The 24,817-nt window shown below is 40.1% G+C and overlaps 1 protein-coding gene across 1 annotated transcript in view; it reads left to right on the top strand.

Annotated features, from left to right (window-relative positions):
* Positions 1-1,477: 1,477 nt before the first annotated feature.
* Positions 1,478-24,817, top strand: part of man1a1 (mannosidase, alpha, class 1A, member 1) — a 129,676-nt gene continuing 106,336 nt past the window's right edge. The window contains exon 1 of the mRNA XM_018679515.2: positions 1,478-2,237. Coding sequence (XP_018535031.1) covers positions 1,728-2,237 — 510 coding nt within the window. The 5' untranslated portion in view covers positions 1,478-1,727. The remainder of the gene's footprint in view (positions 2,238-24,817) is intronic.

Genomic DNA, 24,817 nt, shown 5'->3' with positions numbered 1-24,817 from the left:
TCAAAGTGGCAGAAAAGATTCAGATTCATCCAATCTTTCAACCTGGGGGTGGACAGACCCGTCATGTTGTCAGGAGAGCTGGTGGTGAATCTCCAGTCCAGTGGCACAGCACAGGTAAGGATGTTGTAAAGTAAAGAAAAGGCACACAGATCCTTTGGGCTGATCAGTGTATTTCATGTGTTGTTTCATATGAAAGACACAAACAGAGCACAAACACTCATGTTTTGGTGGAGGAAAAAGGATGCTTGTGCAAATAAGCAATATGACATTATTGAAAAACACTAACACTGTGTGTTGTTTTCCTTATCAGCAGGAGAGGATGGTTGGGAGATGGGCCTGCTGCACAGGAAACTAGCCAAATAGCAGCAAGGACCTGCAAGCTCTACAACGACTCCTGCTGTTGTTGGCGCAATTAAGAAAATAAATTTTTAAGAAAGTTCCCAGTCAGCTCAAGAAGTGTCAATATATTGATCAGATATGGCTTATACACCCCTTTAATCTCAGCAGATGAACCAACACGAGCCTTTGCAGCAATTCAGAGCCAGAAATGAATTGTTGGTCTGGTTCCATTTAAAGTGTCTGGCAGCTCCAAAGCTGTGCTGTTATTTGTTCTTTTCATTTACTTTTGATGTCATTTAAAAATTGAAACTGTTGTAATTTGCTGTAGTTGTGCCAATAACCAAGATAAAGATGTTAGTTGACTGATGCAAAGCTTGAATGTCGAAGTGAGCAGCATGTTAATTTAAAAAAGAGGTGAAGTGAACTCTGGTGAGTTCAACAAAAATAACTTGTGTGAGAGGGGAAAAAAACCAACAAATAAAACACCAACCTGCCGCCCACTCTCCTATTACAGACCACTGGGACTTTCTCAATACAGAGCACACCAAGCGTGGCCTCACACACTTTAACGTTTGAATTTTATAGCTGGACTCTGGTGATTACAGAGACTAAATCTCAACTCTGAGGTTTCTTTTGGAAGAAAAAAAAAACCTCTTTGACCATGAGCTGCACCAAAAGCTATTTCTGTTGACTAATCTGTGATGTATGTTGAAAAATATGAATTTTTGTAAATAATCTCACTGCCTCTGTATACATTACATATATGTATTGCTCTTTATTGAAATATGGTGATCTCTGTAGCAGTTAGGACCCCAAAGTCCGCAGGGACAGTGAGTACTACTACTGATCAATACAGACACGAACCTTAACTTTACCCTCACTCTAATTCATTGTTGGTTTTAGTACTTTATGACAAGCATCGAATAAAATCAGAATATCCTTTTAAAAAACTATAACTTTGTCCAAACTCACTGATGTTGATATCCTCGCTGCTGCACGGTTAGTGGAAAATACGGTGTTCATCACGGCTGTCAGCGCTTTTATACCCAGGCGCTGGGAGGACACGCCCCCCAGCGTCCCCACCACTCACAGGGCAGAAAGTGATTAGCTCATCGCGGCTGTCCGTCACGCCTATCTACCGTTGCTTCCTGTGTGAGCCGTTGAACTCGGTCTGTCTGCAGAGAGTCTCCGGTATGGACAGCCGCCTTACTCCTCAACTTTTTACCGGAGATTTTACCGCTGTTGTTTTACATTTGACACCGTTTATATCATCTGGAAATGGATTTCTGAACGGAATAAGCCGAAACTGAGCTCGACGAGAGTTAATTCGACCGTTTAGATTCATTTTTTTCTGTTGTTCGAGTTGTTGAAGGAAAGGAAGAGGGAAAATGCCAGTTGCAACTCTTCTGCCTTTTACCGCGACTCCGAATAGGAAGTCTGCCAGCCCGACCTCCTTCAGGTTGACAGAGAAATTTATTCTGTTATTAGTGTTCAGCGCTTTTATAACGCTATGTTTCGGGGCCATTTTCTTTCTACCGGACTCGTCCAAGCTGCTTAGCGGAGTTTTCTTTCATTCCTCCGCGGTGGAGACCAACACCCGCACCGGTCCGGACAGCAGCGACTCAGGTTCGGCTGGAAACGACGAGAGGGTCCTCGCCAAAATCAGGAAAGACCACGAAAAAGCTCTGTTAGAGGCCAAGGATACTCTACAAAAACGGCCCGACGAGATAAAACAAGACATTATTAATGACAAGGATAAAGTTGTAAAGGAGAGTATAGGTCAAGGTGGGAAGGATCTCAATAATTTACCTTTCGTTCAGTATCACCGCCCGCCCGGGGCGACTGGACACGAACCTCTGGACCCCGAGACCAGGGACAGACGGGCTAAAATCAAAGAGGTAAGGATCTGTTGAGCTCACTCACTGTTCGTTCCGGAGAAAAACGCCACTCCAAACCCCGCCAAAATTCTGACATTTATAAACAATTACTTGACCTACGGTACTTTATATTTATGATAGAACATGGCTCAGACGTTAAGACAAACCATTTATAACCCCTCTACAATTCGGCTTACATTCGATACACCAATGAGCGTTAAAAGTGAATAAAATGTGAACTTTTACAAAATGTTCGCTTGTTATCAGGAAAGTCTTCTCCGCCGGTGTCGCTTCTCGCGGAGAGCTGTGGCAACAGTGTACAACAAATATACAACTTGTGATTTTGCTTAATCAAATCTGATCACAATGGATCTTTTTTAGCCGAAATTGGCAGACCACCGTGTAACGTTTAGCTTAAGATATTATGCCATGTTGTGAGACCTGCGTACACCTGTGGGTGAATTTGACACGTGGATTTAGCAGATTTTTAAACGAAGTTCGGCGTGACGTTTTTCTTCACACGTAATTTAACAGCAGTCAGTTCCTGGGGAGAAAAAAACGGAAGGAATGCATACAGGATCCACGCCGCCCCCCTCCGGGCTGATCTACCTGTCTTTCAAGTTTCCTATGTCAGGACGATACTGGACTGGCTCAAAGCCAGCCCGGATCAGTTATCACGAAGTAGGAAAACTGGGGGATCATGGATATAGAGAGTAAAACACACCTTTTAGCCTTTCACCGTGCTTTATATGACTTAGATTCACAGTGTGCTCCACAGATTGTAACCTGGAGATGGGATATTTTAAGGGAGCCTGCGAATTCATGCTCTGTTTCATATCATTTTCCCCCCATAGCAATGTTTTTGTGTTACGTAATTATTACCAATTGGAGACATAATATACCTTAATATTTACGTACAGAGATAGTGTGACAGTGCCCCTGTATATCCCTGTTACTCAGTGGCGTGTGTGCCCCTTGATGTCCTCTCATTCCACATCGGTGAGAGCAAAACGCTAGCTCTGTAGCCTGCAGCAGGGTGAAAAACACCAACAGGTAGCATGTCTGATATTATTGTGTTATGTCATTGCACTGTGTTTGTGTTTGTGTAGGGGGAAACAAGTGGAAAGCCCAGTGGTGAAGTCTCAGAGGTGGTTTCAGGTGGCTTGCCGCTGATGTTGTGCAGTCAGGCTGCTGCTTTTTTTTCCTGTGGTGCTATGATCCCCAGCTCTCCCTCTCTGAAATAACAAAATAATTTTGCAACCAAACCGAGGTGGCAATGGCAGAATTATCTGTAGTGTTATTTTGGAAAAGAGATTTTGCATTTGGAGAGCAGTTGTGGTGGATCTGCTCAGTGGAGTGATTTGATTTCCATTTACTCATTCAGGTGTTAAACTGTTCGTCTCACACAGAGGACCATTGAGTGAGTGAGCTGATAAGGGTCTGGAGTCCCTGGTGGAGCACATGTGGCTGGTGTATAGACTTTCAGGTGGACTGATATTGCCCTCTCATTGAAAATCAGTTGAAAATCAGATATGTGTGGGTCATTTGTGGCGTAGAGCTCAGATGAAGGAGGTCAGGATATGACTTCCCTGAACAGCCTCTGGGGCATCCGTAGAGCTATGGTCAATATTGATGAAACTGAAATATCACTGTGATAGATTTGGGGATTGTTTTTGTGCTTCCAGGAGATATTTCTATGTGTGGAAATTATGAAAAGCGATAACCGTTAAAGACTAATCTGTTATTAAACAGATAATGTTTAATGATGTTAAGTCTTGTATAAAAACATGATATTTTATCCATATATTGCTTAGGTATTTATTTGTAAACGCTGCCCTGAAGCTGAAGAACATCATTGCATGTGTTTGGCATTAGAGACTCACTGTTTGAAAAGCAAATGAGGCTGTGTTTCTGACCTTAAGATGACATCAGCTGCCACTAAAAGGTTAAGAAACCCTGCCGCCGAGCTGTCAGCCACACGAACGTGGCATTAAACACATCATGTCAGCGAGGGAGGCCATACTGTTTACAGATTACAGTTTGCCAATAGTGTGCATCCTCCTGTCAACTGGTTGTCATCACATAGGCTGTATCGCAGATGTCGAATGTGTTTGTCACCATCATCATTGTCGGTGGCAGTACAAACACACAATAACACACACTAGGACTTCAGCTGAAATACAGCTTTTGAATGAGATGTAGTTTTTCTTCCTAGTCCAAAAAAACTTAAATAGAGTTACCTCTGAGGCCTTATGTGTTAAGTGCCAGTGTTTAAGATGGAATAAAATGGTTTATGTCTGTCTTTAATCTGACATTGTGGTTGTTTTCTTTAGAGGTACCTTCAGAGTCCCCTAAATCCCAAATTTCCTCCCTTCAAGCTCAGTTTATGTCTTCAAACTCTGAACTGTGTGACTTTGAAAACAATAGTTAGCAAGGAGAAAAGTCAACATAACACTGGTCTTATTGGGAAAAAAACCCAGCTGTTTTGAATAGTTTCAGGGTCTGTTAAGGCAGCTATCTGTGTTGATACAGTACAGTGGAAACACATGCTGCCATGCAGTGGGCTGTGTTTTTAAAAATGACAAGTTCATTTAAATCTGAAAAAAGGGTACCACTTGTACTGAGGGCTTTAGACTGAAGTGGCTCTTATCCTGCTTTTTGAAGATTTTAGCAGCTCCAGCAGGATCACTAAAATTTTGATTCAGGTCAGTCCATGCATACCCACTGTTTCTTTTTAACATTTTTACCATCAGCAGCTGGTTTTGGGTTTTAGTAGTAAACTAAACAGATCCAACAGTGTTTTAAACAGTAAATCAACCAGCTGTGGGAACCAAGATGACTTTAGACAACAACAAACCTAAAACTAAATAATCTAAATAGTCATTGTGTTTAATTGTTGCACAGGAGGACCGAGGGCAGTGACAGGTCAGTTTAGATGGCCTTGCATTCAGATGTGCATTGTTAAAGGGGTTAATTCCTTTTTATATACTGTACAGCAGTTTCTAAAGCTGTCTGGACATTCTCCAGAGTTGCCCTTTCACATATGCAGCACACAGATGGAGAATGTCCATGTGAGGCGTGTTCTCACCTACTGGTGATGGGTAGAGGTTGTAGGAGACCAGCACCAATCAACAGCACCACAGGAGGGAGGAAGGAAATGTCATCAACGCACCCACTCTGTTTCTGTGAATTCTACAGACAATGACCTGCTCTATTCACACATTGGCTCAATCAGACATTGCATTGACTTTATATAGGCGGCTGGCAGAGTGAAGTTTGTTTAATGTCTGGTCCAACTGATTGGAACATTTGAGTTCACACATACAGCTCCATTGGGTAATGTCCAGAAAAGTTCAAGTTTGCGGTGAATGTGTGAAAGCAGTAGACATAACTATTTCTAGTCCTTTGACCACCCTTATGTATAAGACATTTGGTGCCAGTGGTCAGCTATAGTGGGCACTGTGATACTGTCTTTCATCCAGTCACTGTTGCTGTGTGACAGCTGTGTAGATCACAAGGTGACAGTGTCACAGTGAGGACAAACAAGATTGTCCATCTGTACCTAAATACATCCTAATCTTAATGCAAAGTCATGGTGTTGCAGAAGTGGTCCATGACAGTGCAAATATTTTCTGACAAATGCAAAAGTCTGCCAAATGTCCAACATAATGAAGCAACTAATGAACACAATGTAAACTTTGGGGATAAAGGGTAATGGCAGGAACTACAAGAGAAAGACACCACAAAAACAGTTGCTTTACATCCACTCAAAATGACACAGGATGTGTCCAAATGACATAATACAATCAGGAGTTGAACATAAGAGTAGATTCTTAGAGTAGAAAAGTGTGGCTCTATCAGCCACACTATCAGCTCAACTCATGTTCAAACACAACATACTGCTGAGCAATTCTAAAATAAATATCTTCTCAAGCAAACCACATCATCCTGACCGCAGCTGATATAAGATGTTTAAGTAAATGTTTGCCTGCTGTGTCAGATATCTCTTGTACTCTCACATTCAATAGACGCCTGTTTCTCTGTTTTAAAAAACGAGATGTCATTTGAATAAATCAACAAAAAAAGCAGACTGTTGCCTCGTATGATTTAACATCAGTGTCAGTTATGAGTTTTCATTTGCCTATAATAACATTCCCTGGTCACAGAAACTGATCTTGCAGTTGCAAGTGAGTAGACATAGTGAGGTGCATGAAACCTGCAGCTACTGTATGTTCTGCTTTGACTGGATATAACATGTAACTGAATGAGGTGATCTAGCATATGAAAAGAACAGTTTAGGTACTCAGTTGTCTCCAGAGAGGACTTAGCAGCATGCGGTCTTAGATTATCTGCTAACATCAGTAGGGAGTGTCTGGCTTAAAGTATTTATTGATGTCAGTGAGTTTCAACATGCTTGACCAGTACAGAGAACATTATTAGCACTCCACTGCAACACACAATATTAGCTGAGCTTTTTAAAAAACTAATGAAAGAATTGGAATATGTTGGACATGTCTACCAACACTGCAGTAGTAATTATGCTTGAAATTTATGTAGTAATAGCAGTAAAAGAGGTACTGTAGCAGTAGTTGCAAAAGATGTCATCATGCTGGTGGGAGAAGAAGCTGTAATTGTTAATAACTGCATCAAAAGGAATAGTTGTAGTTCCACCATTAAAAAAAGTGAACAGCTGTTAGGGCAACAACAAATGATTATTTTCATGATCAATTGCTTTGCTGATTACTTTCTTGATATATCAATTGATCATTTGGTGCATAAAAGTGAAAAAGTGCTCACAGTTCTCTAGAGGACGTGGGGATTTCTTCAGATTAGGGTCGCAACTAATGTCTGTTTTCATCAGCAATTAATTTGCTGATTATTTTCTCAATTAGCAGATTAATTGCTTTGTCTCTGAAATGTTAGAAAATAGAGACATTTTCATAATGTTCAACAGCCGAAGCCAATGGACTCAAATTGCTTGTTTTATTTGACCATCAGTCCAAAATATGTGGACAAACGTGACAAACAAAGCATCAAATCTTCACACTTGCGGAGCTGCACATGCCAGCAATTAATGACATGGCTTTAACTAAAAATAGCTTCTGATTAATTTTGTTTTGGTTGACATATCGATTCAGCTCTAGTATTTTCATTTTCTTTCTTTTGGATTTCAATCTTTTGGGCTTCAGCTACTTCTTGGAGCAGTACTTTAACTATAAAATGCTAATAATCTTTGCAGTAATCAAATTAGATTGAGTACTTGTAGTTTTAGAAGAAGTCACAGGATCAGAAAATTGCACCTCAAGTAGTAGTAGTATATTGATAGTGATATTCTGATAGTTCTGATGGTTGATTTCCATCCCAAAGCCTTAACAATACTGCTGAAACCACTGTTCTTGGAGGCTCTTTGCTTTGCCTTGTTCCTGCATTTACCTGGACCAAAATAGCAGCTGGTTAACTTGTGCATAATGATCAAAGGACAAATAGGCTGACATAATTTGCAGTCATAAGTGATATGACAAAACAAATTATTCACCTCATTGTTATTCAGATATTTTAAGCCGTACTTGAGCACAGTTGCACCTGACAGCTTCGGGTTTTAAGGCTTCAACTCAGCTCCTCCACAGATCTCTTCTCTTCGGTCAAGCCAATAACTCTGTTGACCAAACCCAGCCACACAATCACACTCTTACATGCTCCCCATGAACTCTGGTGGCCTGGTGTTATTTAGTCGTGGCTTCTTAAATTATTTGAAGATAAAGCTCTGTGATTCGGGCCTCTCCACTGTCTGACCCAGTCATCCAGGGATCTGCCCTGCGGTGTGTTGTGGTCTGAGTGTTGTGTTTGTCATGGGCAGAGGACAGGCTGCTGCGGCCACTCTGGAAAGGATAAACGGCTTGTTGTGAGTGACCGCCACAATCCTACAATCAGCTAAATCTGTTTGTCTGCTTGAAATCAAAGGCTCTCTGGAGGACCCCTTCTGCACCCCCCTCCCTCCACCTTATCCACACCCTGGGCTTTCACTTGCTCTCAGAGAACCGTTGGAAGGCAAGAGCAGTGGGGGGTAATGATGAAAACGTTGGCTGATAAACGGAGGGAAAATCAAGGTAGATGGGGAAGGTATTGGATGCTAGAACACTTGTGTTATTTGACACAGTAAACTGCTTTTCTGTTTGACAGTAACATGTTTCCTAGCAGCATGGACTGAATTACAGGTCAGAATTTCATAGCAGCCGTGGAAAATATTGAAAACTTGGTGATTTTATTATTGACTTTGGTAAACAACCATCTCCATTACAGATTGAGACTCAATGTAATGATATTAATTGTGATTTAACAGGTAACTTAAGAGAGAATGAGAGTAAAACAAAAGCAGAGCAAACGTTAGAAGGGAACAAGTGAGCATGTGGACACCACTGAGACTGAACTTTCCTTGGTACTTATGTCACATAATTCAGTGTAATTCTCTGGTTTAGCAGTGTAATTATGGAATTACCCTGGCAGATTGGAGTCTCTTTGAACAATGACAAGCAAAGATTAACCTGTGATAGCACATTAACTTTTCAAAGGTCAAAAAAAAGTCACACTTCCTGTATCAGTACGGATGCTAGTTATCAGCCGAACCGGTGTGGAAGGCAGAGAACGCTCCTGTATTTTGATCTTAGTCCAGCTCAGCTTATGGAGAAAGATGTGGAATTTCATATCACAACCATAGGGGGAAACCCTTTACAGCTGACATACACACACACACACACACACACACACACACACACACACATACATACATTAGAATCAGATTCCTCTTTGGCTTGACAAACACACATTTCCATGCTTATTGCCCACTGTCATTTTCAGCCAACACTTTATCTTGCCTGTTCCAGATCTCTCAGCGTCCTCACAATTCATATCTAAAGGATGTTCAGTTACTGTACTAAAGGAAAAATTGTTGGAACTACTGACTGTGAAAAGTCCAGAAGCCACCATTCTACATTAAATATATATTTTTTGTCTATATCATTATAAAGTTCTGTTTGTTGCCTTTGTGTTTATTCATTCAGTGAGGGCACACTCACTTTTTAGTGCCACTGTAATCACACCCTGAGTTGAGATACTGGAAGTGGTATTGGAAGAGAAAAGTCTGCACTGGAGAGTTATGACCCCTTCACACTGGACAGAAAGCCACTAACATCTGGCTTTTGTCTTTGGTGGGACAGGGTACAATCAACATTCTTTCCGGGGTCAAGTGACTCCAACATGACACCGAGGTGGACACGCTAATTTTCACCCCTTTTTACGGTGTGATCCTGTGACATCTGTTGAAATAGCCAGGAACATTTATTGTTTTTTTACAGTCTATGGGAACAATGTGCAACTGTGATTTTAAACTTTATGTGCAACTTTGGCAAGACAGCAAGGTGAGATAGCTTCTCCTGGAAGAGGAGTCGCTGGCCTCTGTGCTGCTTAGTACAGTTTTCTGTCAAACATGGAGAGGCAAACTCATATACCTGAGTTTACCTGACCTGCATATGTGCTAATTTTGGTGAAAGGTGAAATTAAGGGAAACCTGCAGTGGATGATAGGATATCTTTTTACTGTGACATACATTGTTTGGTTCTGAATCTTTACTGGCATTAGTAGGAGTCTGAGAATACACAGTTTATCTGTTCCCCTTTCCTGGGAACTCCCTGGATCTCCTGAAACTCCCTCAAGGACACCAGGGGATGCCTGGAATTGCCCTAAGCCCCACTGCTGAAGCTCTGTGTTTGTGGCAGCATTTATATATATATATATTTTTAGTATAATGATAGACCTGTTGCTAACTAATAAACACACACTCACCTTTTCTGCTCAGAGCAACCTCTGCTGTCCTGTCTGACTCATCATCCTGCTGCTGTTGTGTGTGTGTGTATGTGATGTGATGAGGTGGCGCTTGTTGTTGTTGTTCAATGCAGATGAGATGCAAATGAGCATTTGACTATAGCCATAAGGACAGTTTATTAGCATGTAGGTACTCCTCTCAGCTCACTATCTTAAAAGGACACCCGCTTAACATCCTGTCAACCCATCACCTCTGTCAGCACCTCTTCCTCTTTGATATGCATGTGCACACAGACAGAGAGGAAACTGTAAGCAACACACACACATACACATATACTTACTCGAATGTCTTGCTGTTCAGAGAGCTGTGGATTAGAGAGTGGTGGTTTGTAAAGGCTTCTCCCCGCCGTCCAGAAGCCTACTGTTGAGGAAAGATGAAACATCAATCTTCCCTCTCTCTCTTTCTCTCCTTATATCTCTACATGCCTGTCATTTCCACCCTTCTTCTTCTCTTCTCTCCTCCCTCTTGTCCTCCTCTCTGCCTGCTTCCCCTTTCTCCTCTTCTGCTTTACTGTCTTCAGGATTCAGTTCAGTTGTTTTTTGCCCACTCCCGACACAATTGTTTTCCCACTGTGCGTGCATGTGTGGGTGTGTCTTTGCCAGTGTGCATGTGTGTGTGTTTCACCCAAAAAAAGCACTTCTGCTTCACCAACCTTTAGAGCCTGAAATACATTTTTCTGCTTCTGTCTCTTTCTCAGGCTAACTTGGCAGCCTATGAGTCCTATTTCTGTATCGACCATCTGAACTAATTGCCTCTGGTTCCCTGGTCCTACTTCTTTTCTTAGAGTGGAAACCAGACGTGTGTGTGTGTGTGTGTGTGTGTGTCAGATAGAGTTACTGCTGGGCCCTCCAGGTGCTCTGTTTAATTGTCTAATGGGTATAATAGCTGTGACTCACAACCAGCTTTACTGCCTCCTGCATAGGTATGTATGTCTGTACATTAATGTGTGTGTGTGTGTATTAATGTGTGTGTGTGTGTGTGAGACAGCGCTCCTTTCAGATTTCTGACAATGGAAGCCCTGTTCATTTCCAGTACTCAGAGAAACCATCAATAGCTGCATTTATGTGGAACCCTTTATGTCATTAATCTGACTAAGATCCCAATGTAAACACTTGGATCAGAGCAAACTGGCTCCTTTTAAAACAAAATTTGATTCTTGAAACCTTTCTCATCAGTAAAGGAAAATTCATCATGAAAAGGGTCTTCTGATTGCTCTCTATTTTTAGAATATCTGTCTGTGCATGCTCGCTCATTTGGGTTAAATCAAAAAGTGTCACATCGAGTGGTGTCATGAGGTTTAACGTTTCTGAAGAGGAAAAGGAGACTGCCATCTGGTTGCGTTCTTCTTTTCTAAACTAATAAAGACATGTTCATGCACTAGTACACTGACACTATGAGCTGAAACTTGAAACTACCGCAATCATTGACGTCAAAGCTTCTTGTTTTCTGCTCTATGGAAAGTATGGATTTTGATACAGTTGGGTGGGGCGCATTCACAATATTAGCTTATTATATGAACATGAAACCTGGGTGTGTATGGAGCTGAGACGATGAGTTGATTAAGTCGATTGCTGGGAAATTAATCAGCAACTTATTAGATAATCTATAATTATAATAATGGCAAAGATTGATTAGCTAGATCAGCTTCTCAGATGCGAGTATTTGATAGTTTTCTCTGCTTCATATATTCTAAACAGAACCTATCAAAATGATATTTGATGAGTTGATAAAGAAAATAATTGTTGGTTGCAGCTCTAAAAGTTTTATCTATTGCAAACATCTATTTTCACAAGTTTAAATCTTTTCACTCTTAATTTTCTTCTTCATCATTCTTCAGATGATATTGATAATGTGGTCATGGGAAAGATTTCATATAAAAATGCTCATTGAAGTGAAGCAGTGAATGTAAATTCTTATGGTTGAAGTGGATATTACCCAGAGATTGTATAGGCTACTGTAATATATCAGGATTTCCACCATCTACCCCGTGAAGACAAATCATGCTGTACCTCTAGCCCACGGCTAGGACGCTAGGAGTATAAGATCCAAGTAATGAATATTGTAATAAAGTCACTGTAAATATATAATCCTGATGGTTAGCCTGAGAGGCTTTAGATATTTTAAATCCATATATTAGTATGGATTGTTACAGCACGGCTATAAGAAAGTTGGTGTGGATCGATTTGTCCAGTGGTTGGGTTTTGGGCGGTCGTAGCTGGTTACTGGGAGAGGATGAGGATGAATGTACTCGGCCCAGATCTTTCCCCTGCTGCCTCCTGGCTCTGAGATATTTCTAGCAGGGAATACAGACTCCAGAGTGACTGATAGAGCAATTTTACATATACACACTCAAACTGTCAGTGCAAGCCGTCCATATATTTATGTCTATGTATGAGTCTTGTTGCCTTTGTATAGTCCAGCAATAGCCAGGGGCAAGCCCCAGCATCCCACACACCACAGGCCTGGCTGAGGAGATGATGGTGTATTAAGCTTTATTGCCTGTAGACTGCATCCATCTCAGAGGTACATCTAGGGCTTTACTGCTGTCACTGTATCTGCTCTCCCAGCTCCATTCCTGCTCATGCATAGTCATTGAGCATTAATTTGGAAAAGCTTGGAGCAAAATGAATTAGATCGATCGTTACTACTATATCCTCGTATTTGTGCTGTAGGTCAAGGCATGAGCAAGCCTCGAAGCGTGGAAAGGAAGCTACACAAACAGAACTATACATACAGTATATAGTGTACCAATTGAAATACACATAACCCCCTTGGCATTACAGGACATAGAAAGGAAAGTTAAACATGTACTTCACACTAGCAGCACTGTGCTTGTACACTTTGCCTGCTCTATCAACCACGTTGGCACCAGCTTTAAAATAGAAATTGTTGCCTGGTAAAATAGATTCAGTGACTGGTTTAAATTTTAGAGGTTCTGTAGAAATGCGCAGCAAGCAAAGTTAAAGTCTTTATAAAAGTGATGAAAGGTGAAGCAAATATTGCCAGAAATATATTGAAAATAGATAGTGGATATTCTTCAGTCTTCTCCGTGAATAAAATCTGGTCAGGTGTCATCACATACCTTTGAACCTTGAAACAAAAATCCTTTATCACAGTTACCATAAGGGTGGCTTCATGGCTATTTTTAACCCTAACATTGCTATAAATTGTCGATTAATCAGTGGTGATTGACATAAAATTCAGCTACAACTCTTCTGAGAATCATTCACTGTGTTTTTAAAAGCAGAAATGCCAGACACTCCCCAGTCACAACTTCACAGATATCGCTCTTCTGCTTTTCTGTGTCTTGTATGATGATAGTATGATAATGACTATTGATTGTCTGTTGAGAGTTTAACAGCTTGTGACCAATAATTGATTATAAAGACCAGCTAAGTAAGTTTGGACTATGAATTCAAATATTTGATGGACATAATGCAGATATCTCCTTCAGGGATGAAAGCTGACACAAAACTGTGTAGTGTGTCCTCTACAATGTCAACATTAGAGCATCGGCTAGTTCAGTACATTTTTTCCTTGGGCTTAATTTAGAGATGCATGAACTCACCCAGTTGATGCAATTTTAAATGATTAAAATTTAATGATTTTAAGTGCTGTCAGTGTGACAGGAAGTTTAAATGACCATAAAATTTGTTTGTTGTGTTATAAAGCTGTGTTGTTTGCCATCATAGTGTCCCTGTGGAGATTTGAAATGTTCTCTCAGACATTCAGTAGAAATATAATAGTCAGCCTTTAACTTACACTAGGCTGAAAGAAATTAGTGCCTAGCTAAACGAAATGTCAGTAACAAGTCATCAATAACCATTCAGGCTCTCTGCAAGCATCATTTGAACCACCTCCGTCTGATGCTTCAGTCCACTCTTCTCCACTTACAGCTCGTTTCTAAGCTTCCAAAGAGCTTGATAGCCCAACCATCAACAAAAGAAACATAAACTGGTGGACATGCACTTTAACTATCAAAGAACAAGTCCACAGAGAGGACACTCTACTGTTAGCCTGACATTACAAAATCTGAATTCTGTTTTTTCGGTTGAGCAAAAGGAAGTCTTGTGGTGTTTCGTTTTATTTTATATTTCTTTACCACCCAGACCACCTGGGTGTATAAGCTGACATTTTCAGCTAAAGGTGAGCCTTGGAGTTCTGCTTTTCTTTACTGAATTCTGTCAATACACCACAGGCTTCTGCCTGCAGTAGGAAATGGACCTGGTTTTCTGGTGTGGGTGTGCGTGTGTTCTCTTCCTCTTCCTGCTGTGGGCAGCTGCCTATTGACAGATTCCAGTAGCTCTACAAATGTGACCGTGTTTTATTTGGTGTATGAGGGAGTCGCTCTGTGATCTGGTGTCTGTTGGTTTCTCTTCCCTTTTCTCTCACACTCATTTTCTTTCTATTTCACTGACTTTCTGTCACAAAAATCATAGATCTACAGTGGATTTGTCTTACTACACTTACTGATTACTTACTTATGTCCTGACGTACCTCCCTCCATTTACTGTGTTAATTTGCCATTGCTGCTGTTTGCCGTCAATGAAAATTCCCCACTCTCTCCATCTGTTTCACATTAGAACACTTCCAGCAGTTCACAGGGCACAATCACTCGCCTTCACTGCAAGGTATTCATTGTGAAACATCTGCAGGAAGTGTGTTTCATTAACAGCAAGGTAACACTGAGGGGAAAAAATGGTAAAGTTGAATCAACAGAAGTCAATTAATTAGTTAGTGAGAACAGTATTTCTGCTGAAAGGAGAATCACAGAGAGGAGTGGTGATTGTGATATTGCAGTGATGGTATGTTGCACAGATGTAGGCGATGCTGAATTCATCTTAAGCTCTGTTATAGTTCAGATGATTAGTTCTCTCCTTTTTAGCCTGGATATCATTTGTCTCTACTTTAAAATACTGCAAATACACAAATTAAAACCTGTATTTAAACACAATGGGAGAGTGTTGGACAAAGACAAATAGGAATGTGCCACACATGTCCCAGGCTAGGGTTCAGACAAGGCATACAGTGCATTGCTTTTTGGATCATTAGCAGTCCACAGTAGGACTGCAACATTATTAGCATTCGTTTTGCTACAGACAGTGATGTATGCTGAGGAGAGCGGCCTCTCAGACTCATGGGGCTTTGGGTGAACACACACATGTAGAATCTATGGGCAGGCGTTGCCATTAATGACCATGCCTTGTGCGATTGTCGCAGCTGTTGGATTAGCTGGCTCAGAGGTAACGTTCTGCTAGCTCATTAGCATTCAGAGGTTATTGAGTGCTTTTACAATAACTCTAATATATTGTGTTTTATCAGGGAGAGAACACATTCTCAGGTTTACATAGGACAACATGAAAACCGTGTGATTAAACTGTCTTTCATTGTGTTTGGGTTTGATAAAGGAGATGGAGGCGATAAAATGAAATTACACAATATCATTTTATGTATATATATATATTAAGACACTTATTATCAGTGCAGTTAGTGTGTTGTGTAAGAGTAAATCAGTATACTTCTTTTGTCTAATGACTTAGTCTTTAATGACTTTCTCTTAATGTTCTGTGTGAGGAGAATATGATTAGAGTATCTGCTAAATGATTAGATACTAATGACGACAGGAATGGAGAACAATGATTTTCCTGAAACCTTTTCCATACACATTACATTTTTGTCATCTAATGAAAACCACCTATCTCCAAATTTGGTTATTTTGAATTTTTAATATAGACTGGCAGTGTTCTGTCTTGTGCTCAGAGAATTTTGCAGCTTCTTAAACTACATAAACTGTTTAAAAAGAAACTGGTTAATGTGAAGTAGTGAAGTTGAGCTGCATGGTTTTCTCAGGACAGCAAGAAAATTAGTTTGTATGTGTGTAATTAACTTTCAAAGTCAAAGTCATTATGAACTCAAACTGCTCAAACCTTGTGGTTCATCAGCTGTCTTACTTTACTGAGGTGGGGAGGAGGAACAGTGTTTAGTCAGATTTAAAGTAAAACCTGTGCAACAAGTAAAAATGAGATGCAGTACATTATGTATCTGTATGAGCATAGTATGAATGTGCATCCACATTTCTTTCTTTGCACTGTTGGTTTTCATACCTGGTCCTGAACTGTATTTTTCTGTAGTTAGAATGATAAAATAAACTTGAGCTTGAACTTGAAAATAAAGAGCAGTAAAGCCTAATTCACTGGGTACCTCTTATGGCAGACGTAGTTCACCTTGGCACACAATGCAAGATGAGAGCCAAGCTAACCTCAGTGTGAAATGTCAGATTTTACTCTTCATACCAGCAGCAACAAGTTACAGCATGAGCACTTTCATATTCTGCCAACCGACCTCAACTTAAAAGAATTTGTTGTTGTCTGTTCTCACACAAGACCAGTGTTATTGGAGATGCTTTGCAGGGCTTGGGAATGAAGTGTGTAACACACTGGTTGGGGAGGAGGAGGAGGAGGTGGAAAAGGACTACTTGCCAGGGTATAAACAGTTTAGAAGAGTTAGTTTTGTCTGGATTACAGAAGCTTGTATTAATGTTGAAAATATTGCACTATATTTTGTTCAAGTTCGATAACTTGTATATAAGAGTTGGGACAAATAATCAATATTGTAATATGTTTTTTTTTTAATGATACTGAGGCACACAATTGGTGTTTTTCCCCCCGAGTGCAGATAATTGAACTCTGCCTTCTGGCAGTTGAAACAGCTTAGTTAATGTATTGAAAATCAATAGTTGGCTACAGGACAACACCAAATTTACAGACTGAATAATGACTGCATGTGAATGCATCATTCTGTTCATTAGCCTTCACTTTCAACAGCATAAACACACAGACATTTGAATGTAAAAATGAATACAAACACAAAAATACAAAATATATTCTGAAGAAGTTCCCTAATGGCCGTTTTTCTTCTGTGCAGCATTAACAGGGCTTTGAGCCAAATTTCCGTCCATTATGCACACATCTGTTGTTTGAGATGAGCTCATTGTGTATTGTCAGCTGATCACATTTCCCATTCAGGGTTGTGTTACAACATACTCTGGTTTCCTGTTCGTTCACTGTTTTGTTTTGAAGTTGACCCACCTGTGTGCGTGTCTGTCTGAGAGCGTGTCTGTGATGTTCAAAGATAAGACCGCCTTCACCGAGTCTGTGGACAAAAAAATCTGCCTTTTCACGTGCTGCCAACAAGTCGCCAACTTCTTCCAGATACGAGAAGAAGCAGGCTGCCTTCCAAATGCTTGAGCTGGTTTTGGATTTGAAACCCTTTAGGCTGTCAGTCTCCAGAGGGGATAGAGTATTTTGTGACCAAGCCTTGTAGCTCTGTGATGGAGAAGAAGGGAAATGCTCTTGGATATTCAATATTAATGTGTCCCGAGCACTGCAGGGGTTATGGCCGGCTGATTCTTTCTCCCTAATCCAATTCAGTCTAATACCCAGAATCATAGGCTGTCAATCACATACTCCATTTATTTTTCAATCTTCCCTTCCTTCTCTCCTTTTCTTGTGTGTGAGGGCTGGCATTTTAACACTGCGAGCCCTGCCATCCTGCATATTGTAGTAGCTAAGGGCCTGATAATCTTGTGGTAGGATGTGAAATTGAAGGACCATAACAACTCGCTTGTTTGAGTGTTGGAGCAGTGTTGGAAAGTGAGGCATCTGAACATCACGTCCACCAGAATCATTCATTCAACAAAACACAGTATCTTTATACTAAAAAAGTCAAAATAGATAATTAAGTTTGAAGTCTGCATGTGCTTTCTTTGCAACACAATTTTGTCAATTTCTAATTTGTTTATTCAGAATTTATCAGGTCACCCATCACCATGGGACACATGATTAAGGTTTTTTATCTTCTTACAAATAGACATTCAAGTTGAGCAACAGGACCAGTGTAAGCTTGAGGCAAGGTTTACATTCTTGAGAGGCATTTTCTCAGGCTGAATTTGCAGTTTTTGTAATTAGCATCTGATTTAAGGTTGCAAGCAATTACACGATCAGCGAATGGGACTGCCCTCTGGGCATGCTCTGCAACTGATGGAGAGCCGGAAAGTTGCAGCACGATGGTGGATTTTGTGTGAGTTCAGCAAGCTCAGGAGTGAAGTCAAAATGTAGTAATGCTGAAATAGTAATACTCTTTAATCAGGTAATGACATTCCATAACATTTACTGAGGACACCATTCAACTCCAGCTGAGAAAGAAACAAAAAATGACTGCTCCTAAAATACAACACCACCTAAATATAAATGTCTCACAAAGAGGGTGCATAGTGCCAGGGCGCATAAGCATCTCAGTGAATGTCAACTTTAATGACCACACAGCCATAACTCCCTGTTTGCTCTTTGTTTTGGCATCATAAAAGTGTTCATTTGGTATTACGGCTGTTTTTCTCTTTCTAAGAAGCTGTGTTTTTTGTTGCTGTAGCACTTCAGCTCAGCCTCCCTGCTCATTTTTTGCAGCGTACTATTAGCCCACTGTTCTAAAATTTAACCTACTGCACACTCCCTTTAAGTTATCTGTGAAAACTTTGACCTGAAAATAAAGTGGAGAGAGAAGTAAATCAACCACAGATCATACTGTAGCCGTGCACATGATTTGTATGATCCTCCCTCTTTTATATGCAGAAAGGAGAGAGGTGCATTTAACCTATTAGTCTTAAATTGCCTCTCAGATGACACTGAGAACTAAAAATAACCTGAAACAACTTACAGAATGCTCAGTAAATCTCTTCTGTAGTTTTTCCTCCCCTGTAATTCATGGGTATGTTTAAACCACAATTTGTTCTCTAATGTGAGGGTGAAGGAATTTATTCAGTCACTCTAATGCATGGGAGGAAGATGATGAGTGTGTGTTTGTATTACATTATGTGTGTATTATAATAGATGCTGGTAATTATGTACAGTTTCAGAAAGTCAACAATAAAGAAATAGAGAGACACAAAGGGAGGAAGAGTGGACAAAAAGATTGTTTGCTCAGAGACTCACTTACTCTTAATTGTCTGATATTGGTTTCTGAAGCCTTATTATGTTATTTATGGATTCAGCTTTTAATTTTGACTAATTTCATGCCCCTTAAAGTTTTGTTTCAGGAGAAAAAAACTTTGAAACAACATTTAGAACATAACCTCCTGATATTACTGTACATATACTTGTGTGGACTCTTATCATACTCTCTCTGTGAATTAAATTCATGATGATGGTTTCTTATATACAAGCGAAGCTCCACATCTTATTTTAAATCAAAGGCCATTATTGGCAAACTGATACGTGCAGCCTAAGTGCAGCCATAATCCAAACACACATGCTTCAGACAGTTTGTTATAAACTCAACACAATCAGCATTTACAATAATACCAAGGTCACGGTGTCACATTCCCACAGGTTAAGTTCTCTAACAACTGAAGCTGATGCCCTCATGTTACCCTCTCTAAACAGTATCTTTACTTTAAAGGTCATATAAATAAACCCAGGAGTGCATTTATGACCCACTGGGTACTGTGTTTGTGCCACCACAGGGTAAACTGTTTATATTAAGGTGATTGCATTTGGATGTTTAGATATCTTTTTTTGACTTGGTACTGCAGAGGAGGACAGAGTTCATAAGACAATTCGTACTTAATGAGGCTGCAAGATGCTGATAACAAGCAGGATCTGGATTTAATTTGACAAGTGATCCCACCAAACCCACGTTCACATCAAATTCTCCAGCTCACTATAGCTGAAATCCACCCCTAGAAGCTGCTGGTGTCCTTCTAAAGCCGACTCACAAAGCTGCTTCTGTGCTTCTGGGAAAATAAAGATTAGGACTGAACTGATCTTTTGCACAACAAAAGGGAAGAAAGGATTTTTGTTCTGGCCTTCTCCCACCACTGCACTAATAGTTACAAATGGAAGAGTTTTAAACTGTTTTACCTGGCTAAAGAAGATGCATTGGACCGCCGCCCAGCTGGTGAAATAGAGGGGTCCGTCTAGGCTTCCAGCTGGGAACTTCACCACACCATTTCTCTTACAGTGTATCTTCATGGCTGGGACAAAAATATATCTACAGAGAAAGGCCTGTTTTTGTAAGAATTAATGAATTGCCTCTGCCTTAAATGTAACAACTGGGGGAACTATGCAGCACACAAGAAGTGGTTTTATACTCAGCCACAGTTTTGTAAGACTGTTTGCAAAGAGAAAACAAATGTTTGCTTAATTAAATAAGAGTCAAAACATAGTGAAGTTAATTTATCAGGTGAAAATAAGGTACTGAGGGCAATGACATTACAGGAAACTGCATGTTTCAACAACTAAATGCTCGATCCTCTTAAAGGTTGGATAAATAAAAAACAAAAAACAAACAAACAGCTAACGGGAATCCATCTTTAATGTTCTTCAGGCTTTTAATATGATATTCATCAGTTCTCTATTATGGCAAATTACATAGTCACATGTGCTGTATAATGCTAATTGTGTAATAATTATGACTGGGACTATCCAGGTAATTCCAGGTAATAAATTTGCCTAAAAGATTAGAAATTTCCATGGCAACTTTATCATCCCTTTTTAATGCGTGACTTAATTACTCTGGAGTGGAGTGAATCTAATTTGGTCTGCTTTGTAGTGGAGACGTGGTATAATTATTACATTATCACAAGTTTAAATATCACTACCAAGAAAATATTGGACATTGTGAATATGGGGGAAAAAAGAAATGTCATAAAATAGGGAAAACAGGATGAGTTTGCTGAGAGCCCAGGGCTTTTATTTTTATGTTTGAATAGAATGAACAGTAAAAGCAGAGTGTTTTTAAAAGCTGGATAAACCCTTGGTGTGCCAGTTGGGTAGGTGGGATGTATTTATTCACCATTTATCGGGACTGTAGAAGTGATTGGATTAGCCAACAATGATTTTCCTTGCTGATTAACGGACCCAGGAGGTTCAACAAATATCCTTACAAACATGGATTAAAGCAGAAACATTGATTAACTGGAGAAACATAGTTGATGAAAGTTTTCTGTATAAAGTGTTATTTTAAGTTTTATATTTTTAAAGGAAAAGTGACAAAAATATACAGTTTCCAGCCTCTCAAATGTAAATATTTGCTGGTTCTCTTAGTCTTCTATGATAATAAATGGACTATCTTTGGATGTTGGACTGTAGGTCAGACAAAACAAGACATTTAAAGATGTCACCTTGCACTCTTGTAAACTGTGATGGACACTTTTCACCATTTTTGTACATCTTTAGACCAAGCAATGAATTGATTTATTAAGAAAATAATCAGCAGATTAACTGGTAATGAAAATAATACACTGACTCATTAATGAAATTGATTTGCAGTAAGAGGAACAGCTTGGCTGATGGAGGATGAAGAGTTGTTGTAATTGGGGTCATTTTCTTGAGCCTGTGACCCATGGTACCATTCATTGAAAGGGTCTCATACTCTAATGTTGTTGTTGATGTCACAGAAGCATATATAGTAGAAAGGTTAAAGCCGTAATAATGTGGATGAGGAGACAAAAAGCTTTTTAATTTCTTTCTGTCAAAAGGCCAAAATGGGCAGTTTCCAATTTCCCCCTTCAATCCAGCCAATCCATATTGGGTAGTTATTCTCCATTCTGTCAGCCCAAGTCATTTGAATGGAGCATGGGGTATATTTTCTGGCATTCTCTGCTGTTCAGTCCTCATCTCTGCCAACCTGTTAAACAAATGAGTGATGGGCTCATGCTCTGCCGCCGCCTCCTCCCTCCTCTACTGCATGCTGTATTGAAGCTGGGCGATGGATGTAATGGAGGGAGGGAGAGAAAAATCAATCTGCCTTTCACAAAGTCTTCATTAGTTTGCCTTTTGTCAAGTGGCTGGGTCAAACCCAATTGGGCCGCTTCCTACAACCAAGAGAAAGGTCAAGTCAATAAGTGTGTGTGTGTGTGTGTGTGTGTGTGGTCAGATACAGTTGTGCAGAGCCATGAACACCCCTGAGAGGTTTGAAAGAAGTGTTAAGCACTTCACCCTGTGGCATTTAAGTCACAATGAAATGAAAAAGAAAAACTTTTGAAATGCTTTTTGGATAACATCCACATAAAAATGCGAAAAACATTACTTTCACCAGCTGTCAGAGCGTCAATAAAGTGTGTAAACTAGATTTGAAATGTGTTTCCCATTCACCCCAGGATTAGAAATGAGGCATTTTTTAGCCTTTGAGCTCTGCCTCTTCTTCTTGATTAGATATGTGTGGCAGAATTTCATTTAAAAAAGCAACACTTGTCCTTGCTCCCTAACATGTGGCTGATAGCTGGTTTGGCTTCCTTTTTGGGCAGATAATGAAAGTAATCATATCACCAAGACATGTTCATGTATTCATGTTTTATTCTGACATCATTTGCTGTCAATATTTGTGCTCCCAGTGGTGTGTTGTTTAACTGCCAGAACCAGGTTTTTAACCAAGCAGTCGGTGGTAGTTATAGATCCCCCCCCCCTTCAGTGTCATCATTCTCCAGACAGCCGTCAGCTAATATTGATCAGCATTTAATGTTGCTTTGCAGGTAGGCTTGGTCTGTTGACTGTGTTATCAACACTGAGCACTGTTAAGCACCCATCAGGCTAGTGGGAACGACGCATTTTATGACTCATCAGGTCAGTGAGTCTTGGCACTGGCTCGGCTTGTCGGAGTGCAGGGACCAATGAGGTATAAACAAGGTCTTATTGGCCTGAATTTACTGACTTTACTCAGTGGATGATCATTGATTAGTCAAAGGTGGATTGTTGTTTTTTTATAATCACCATATTGGATTTTTCTTCACAGAAGCTTCTTGATTGATTGATCAGGTGTGTGAGGAATCAAAGCAATTTGACTCTTTCAGTATTATCTCCTGGCCAACATACGATGTCCAACTACATGTGTAACATGTGGTTTCTGTATAGACCTTGGCTCTTTCTGCCTGATAATGTGATTCAACAGCCAGTGTGATTCTCTGGTGCAAAGTACAAATGTAACTCTAATGATTTACCTGCTGTGGAAATAAAGAAATATTTATCTCATTTGCATGGATAAAGGGAGACTTTGTAAAGAAAAAACTAAGGTCACTTTCACAGCAGTAGTTTGGTTCATTTGGGCTAAACCAAGTGCACAAATGAACTCAGAGCTGTTAGCATGAAGTCACTGACTGGACAGATTTGATTATCCTGAATAAACATCAACGCTATGTGGACAAGCAGGGAAGTCAGACTGCAGTAACTGACAACAAGTCATGCAGAACTTAATTGTTCCTCATTTGTATATTTATGGTCCCTGGTGTCACAAAGCACACATTAGAAGAAATAATGATATGATTGTTATTAGGCAAAACTTCATGGCATCAGCAATGACAGACAAGTTGAAACTTGATGAAAAAGAGATGTCTTGTACAGAACTGCAACATTTCATTCACTTTTGAATGAAGAGCTGCCAAAATACACAGTGAGAAGCAGAATCCCAACACACATATTTTAACTCATTTTTCCTTTTTGATGTATTGCACAGATCACTTAAAAGATTGCTTCCTTGACAGATCACTTTCAGCAGATGGATTTAATAGTAGCTTATCTGCCTTCTTAAAATCCTGTTGTTAGTCTGCTTTGCTTTCTCTCTCACACACACACACACACACATGTGCACGCGCGCGCAAAGATACAGCACCAGAGTCCAGTTGGAAGCAGACCAAGATCCACAACAAACCCAAACGAACCGAACAACTGGGAAAAGGTTTGTCAGTGATGGGTGAGAAAGAACCTTAAGCTTCACACTCCAGTCTCCACTGTCTGCAGAATACTACTGCATTGTTTGTGTCTGTTCGTGAAGAAAATCAATTATTGCTTTCGGTGATAATGATCACGAACTGCAGGAAAAATATGAATTCAATCCTCCGTTTTGGTGCAGTGCTGTTGCTCAGTTCTGTAGAACAGCCTTTGCTTTTTGTCTCATTGCAAACATATGGTGATTGAGTGCTCAGACGTGAATGCTTTGGAGGTTTGTTGCAGGCCTTGTTAAACTTAATGATCAATCAGATACCTCCTAAACACTGATTTCCTCTGTTTACTTTGTTCCTTTGTTCTTTAACTGCAGCCATTGTCGCATATTTTTTCTGCTTCATCCTGTTTCTCTTAAATACAGAGCTGGCCTTTAAACTTTCTTGTACCCTCAATTTGTACACAGCATTGTTTGCAAAAATGGACTTTGTAGGAAGCAGTGCTACTGAATTACTTCTCTTTATTCAGTCAGGGGGTGCTTTAACAAGAACGCTTCTTGTGTCTTTAAAAGGAGAGAAAAACCAATTTCAATCAACAAAGACTATGAAAGATCATCTCAGACTATGTGTGTGATAAATCTCATTGTGTCGTGCATTACTGACGAGTGGCTTTGCTTTTTGTTTTGTAATAAAACATGACCGTGACGCAAAACTTGTTTTCAGCAAACTGTGGTTGTGTGCAGTTTGTTACTGTGAGTTATGGTTGTTACTAGGTGTCTGATAGTTTCACTTGATCACCGTTTGCTGGAAGTGGTTCAGCAGCTGCAGCCATCATGGAAAAGTATTAAACCCACTTTTCTGTCAGTAGAGACGGTGGGGAGGTCAGCATCCTTTTTCCAACAGTACAATACTGACCCATATATGGATGCTGAAATACTAAACCGCTTAGGAAATCCCTCACTGATCCCTGAGGAACTGGTCCCTAGGCGGAGAGAAGGATATTGTCCTCTGTCT

This window comes from Lates calcarifer, linkage group LG7_1 (genome assembly GCF_001640805.2).
Source record: "Lates calcarifer isolate ASB-BC8 linkage group LG7_1, TLL_Latcal_v3, whole genome shotgun sequence".
NCBI lineage: Eukaryota > Metazoa > Chordata > Actinopteri > Centropomidae > Lates > Lates calcarifer.
The sequence above is the reverse complement of the archived record's forward strand: the minus strand, read 5'-3'. Positions and strand labels throughout refer to the sequence as shown.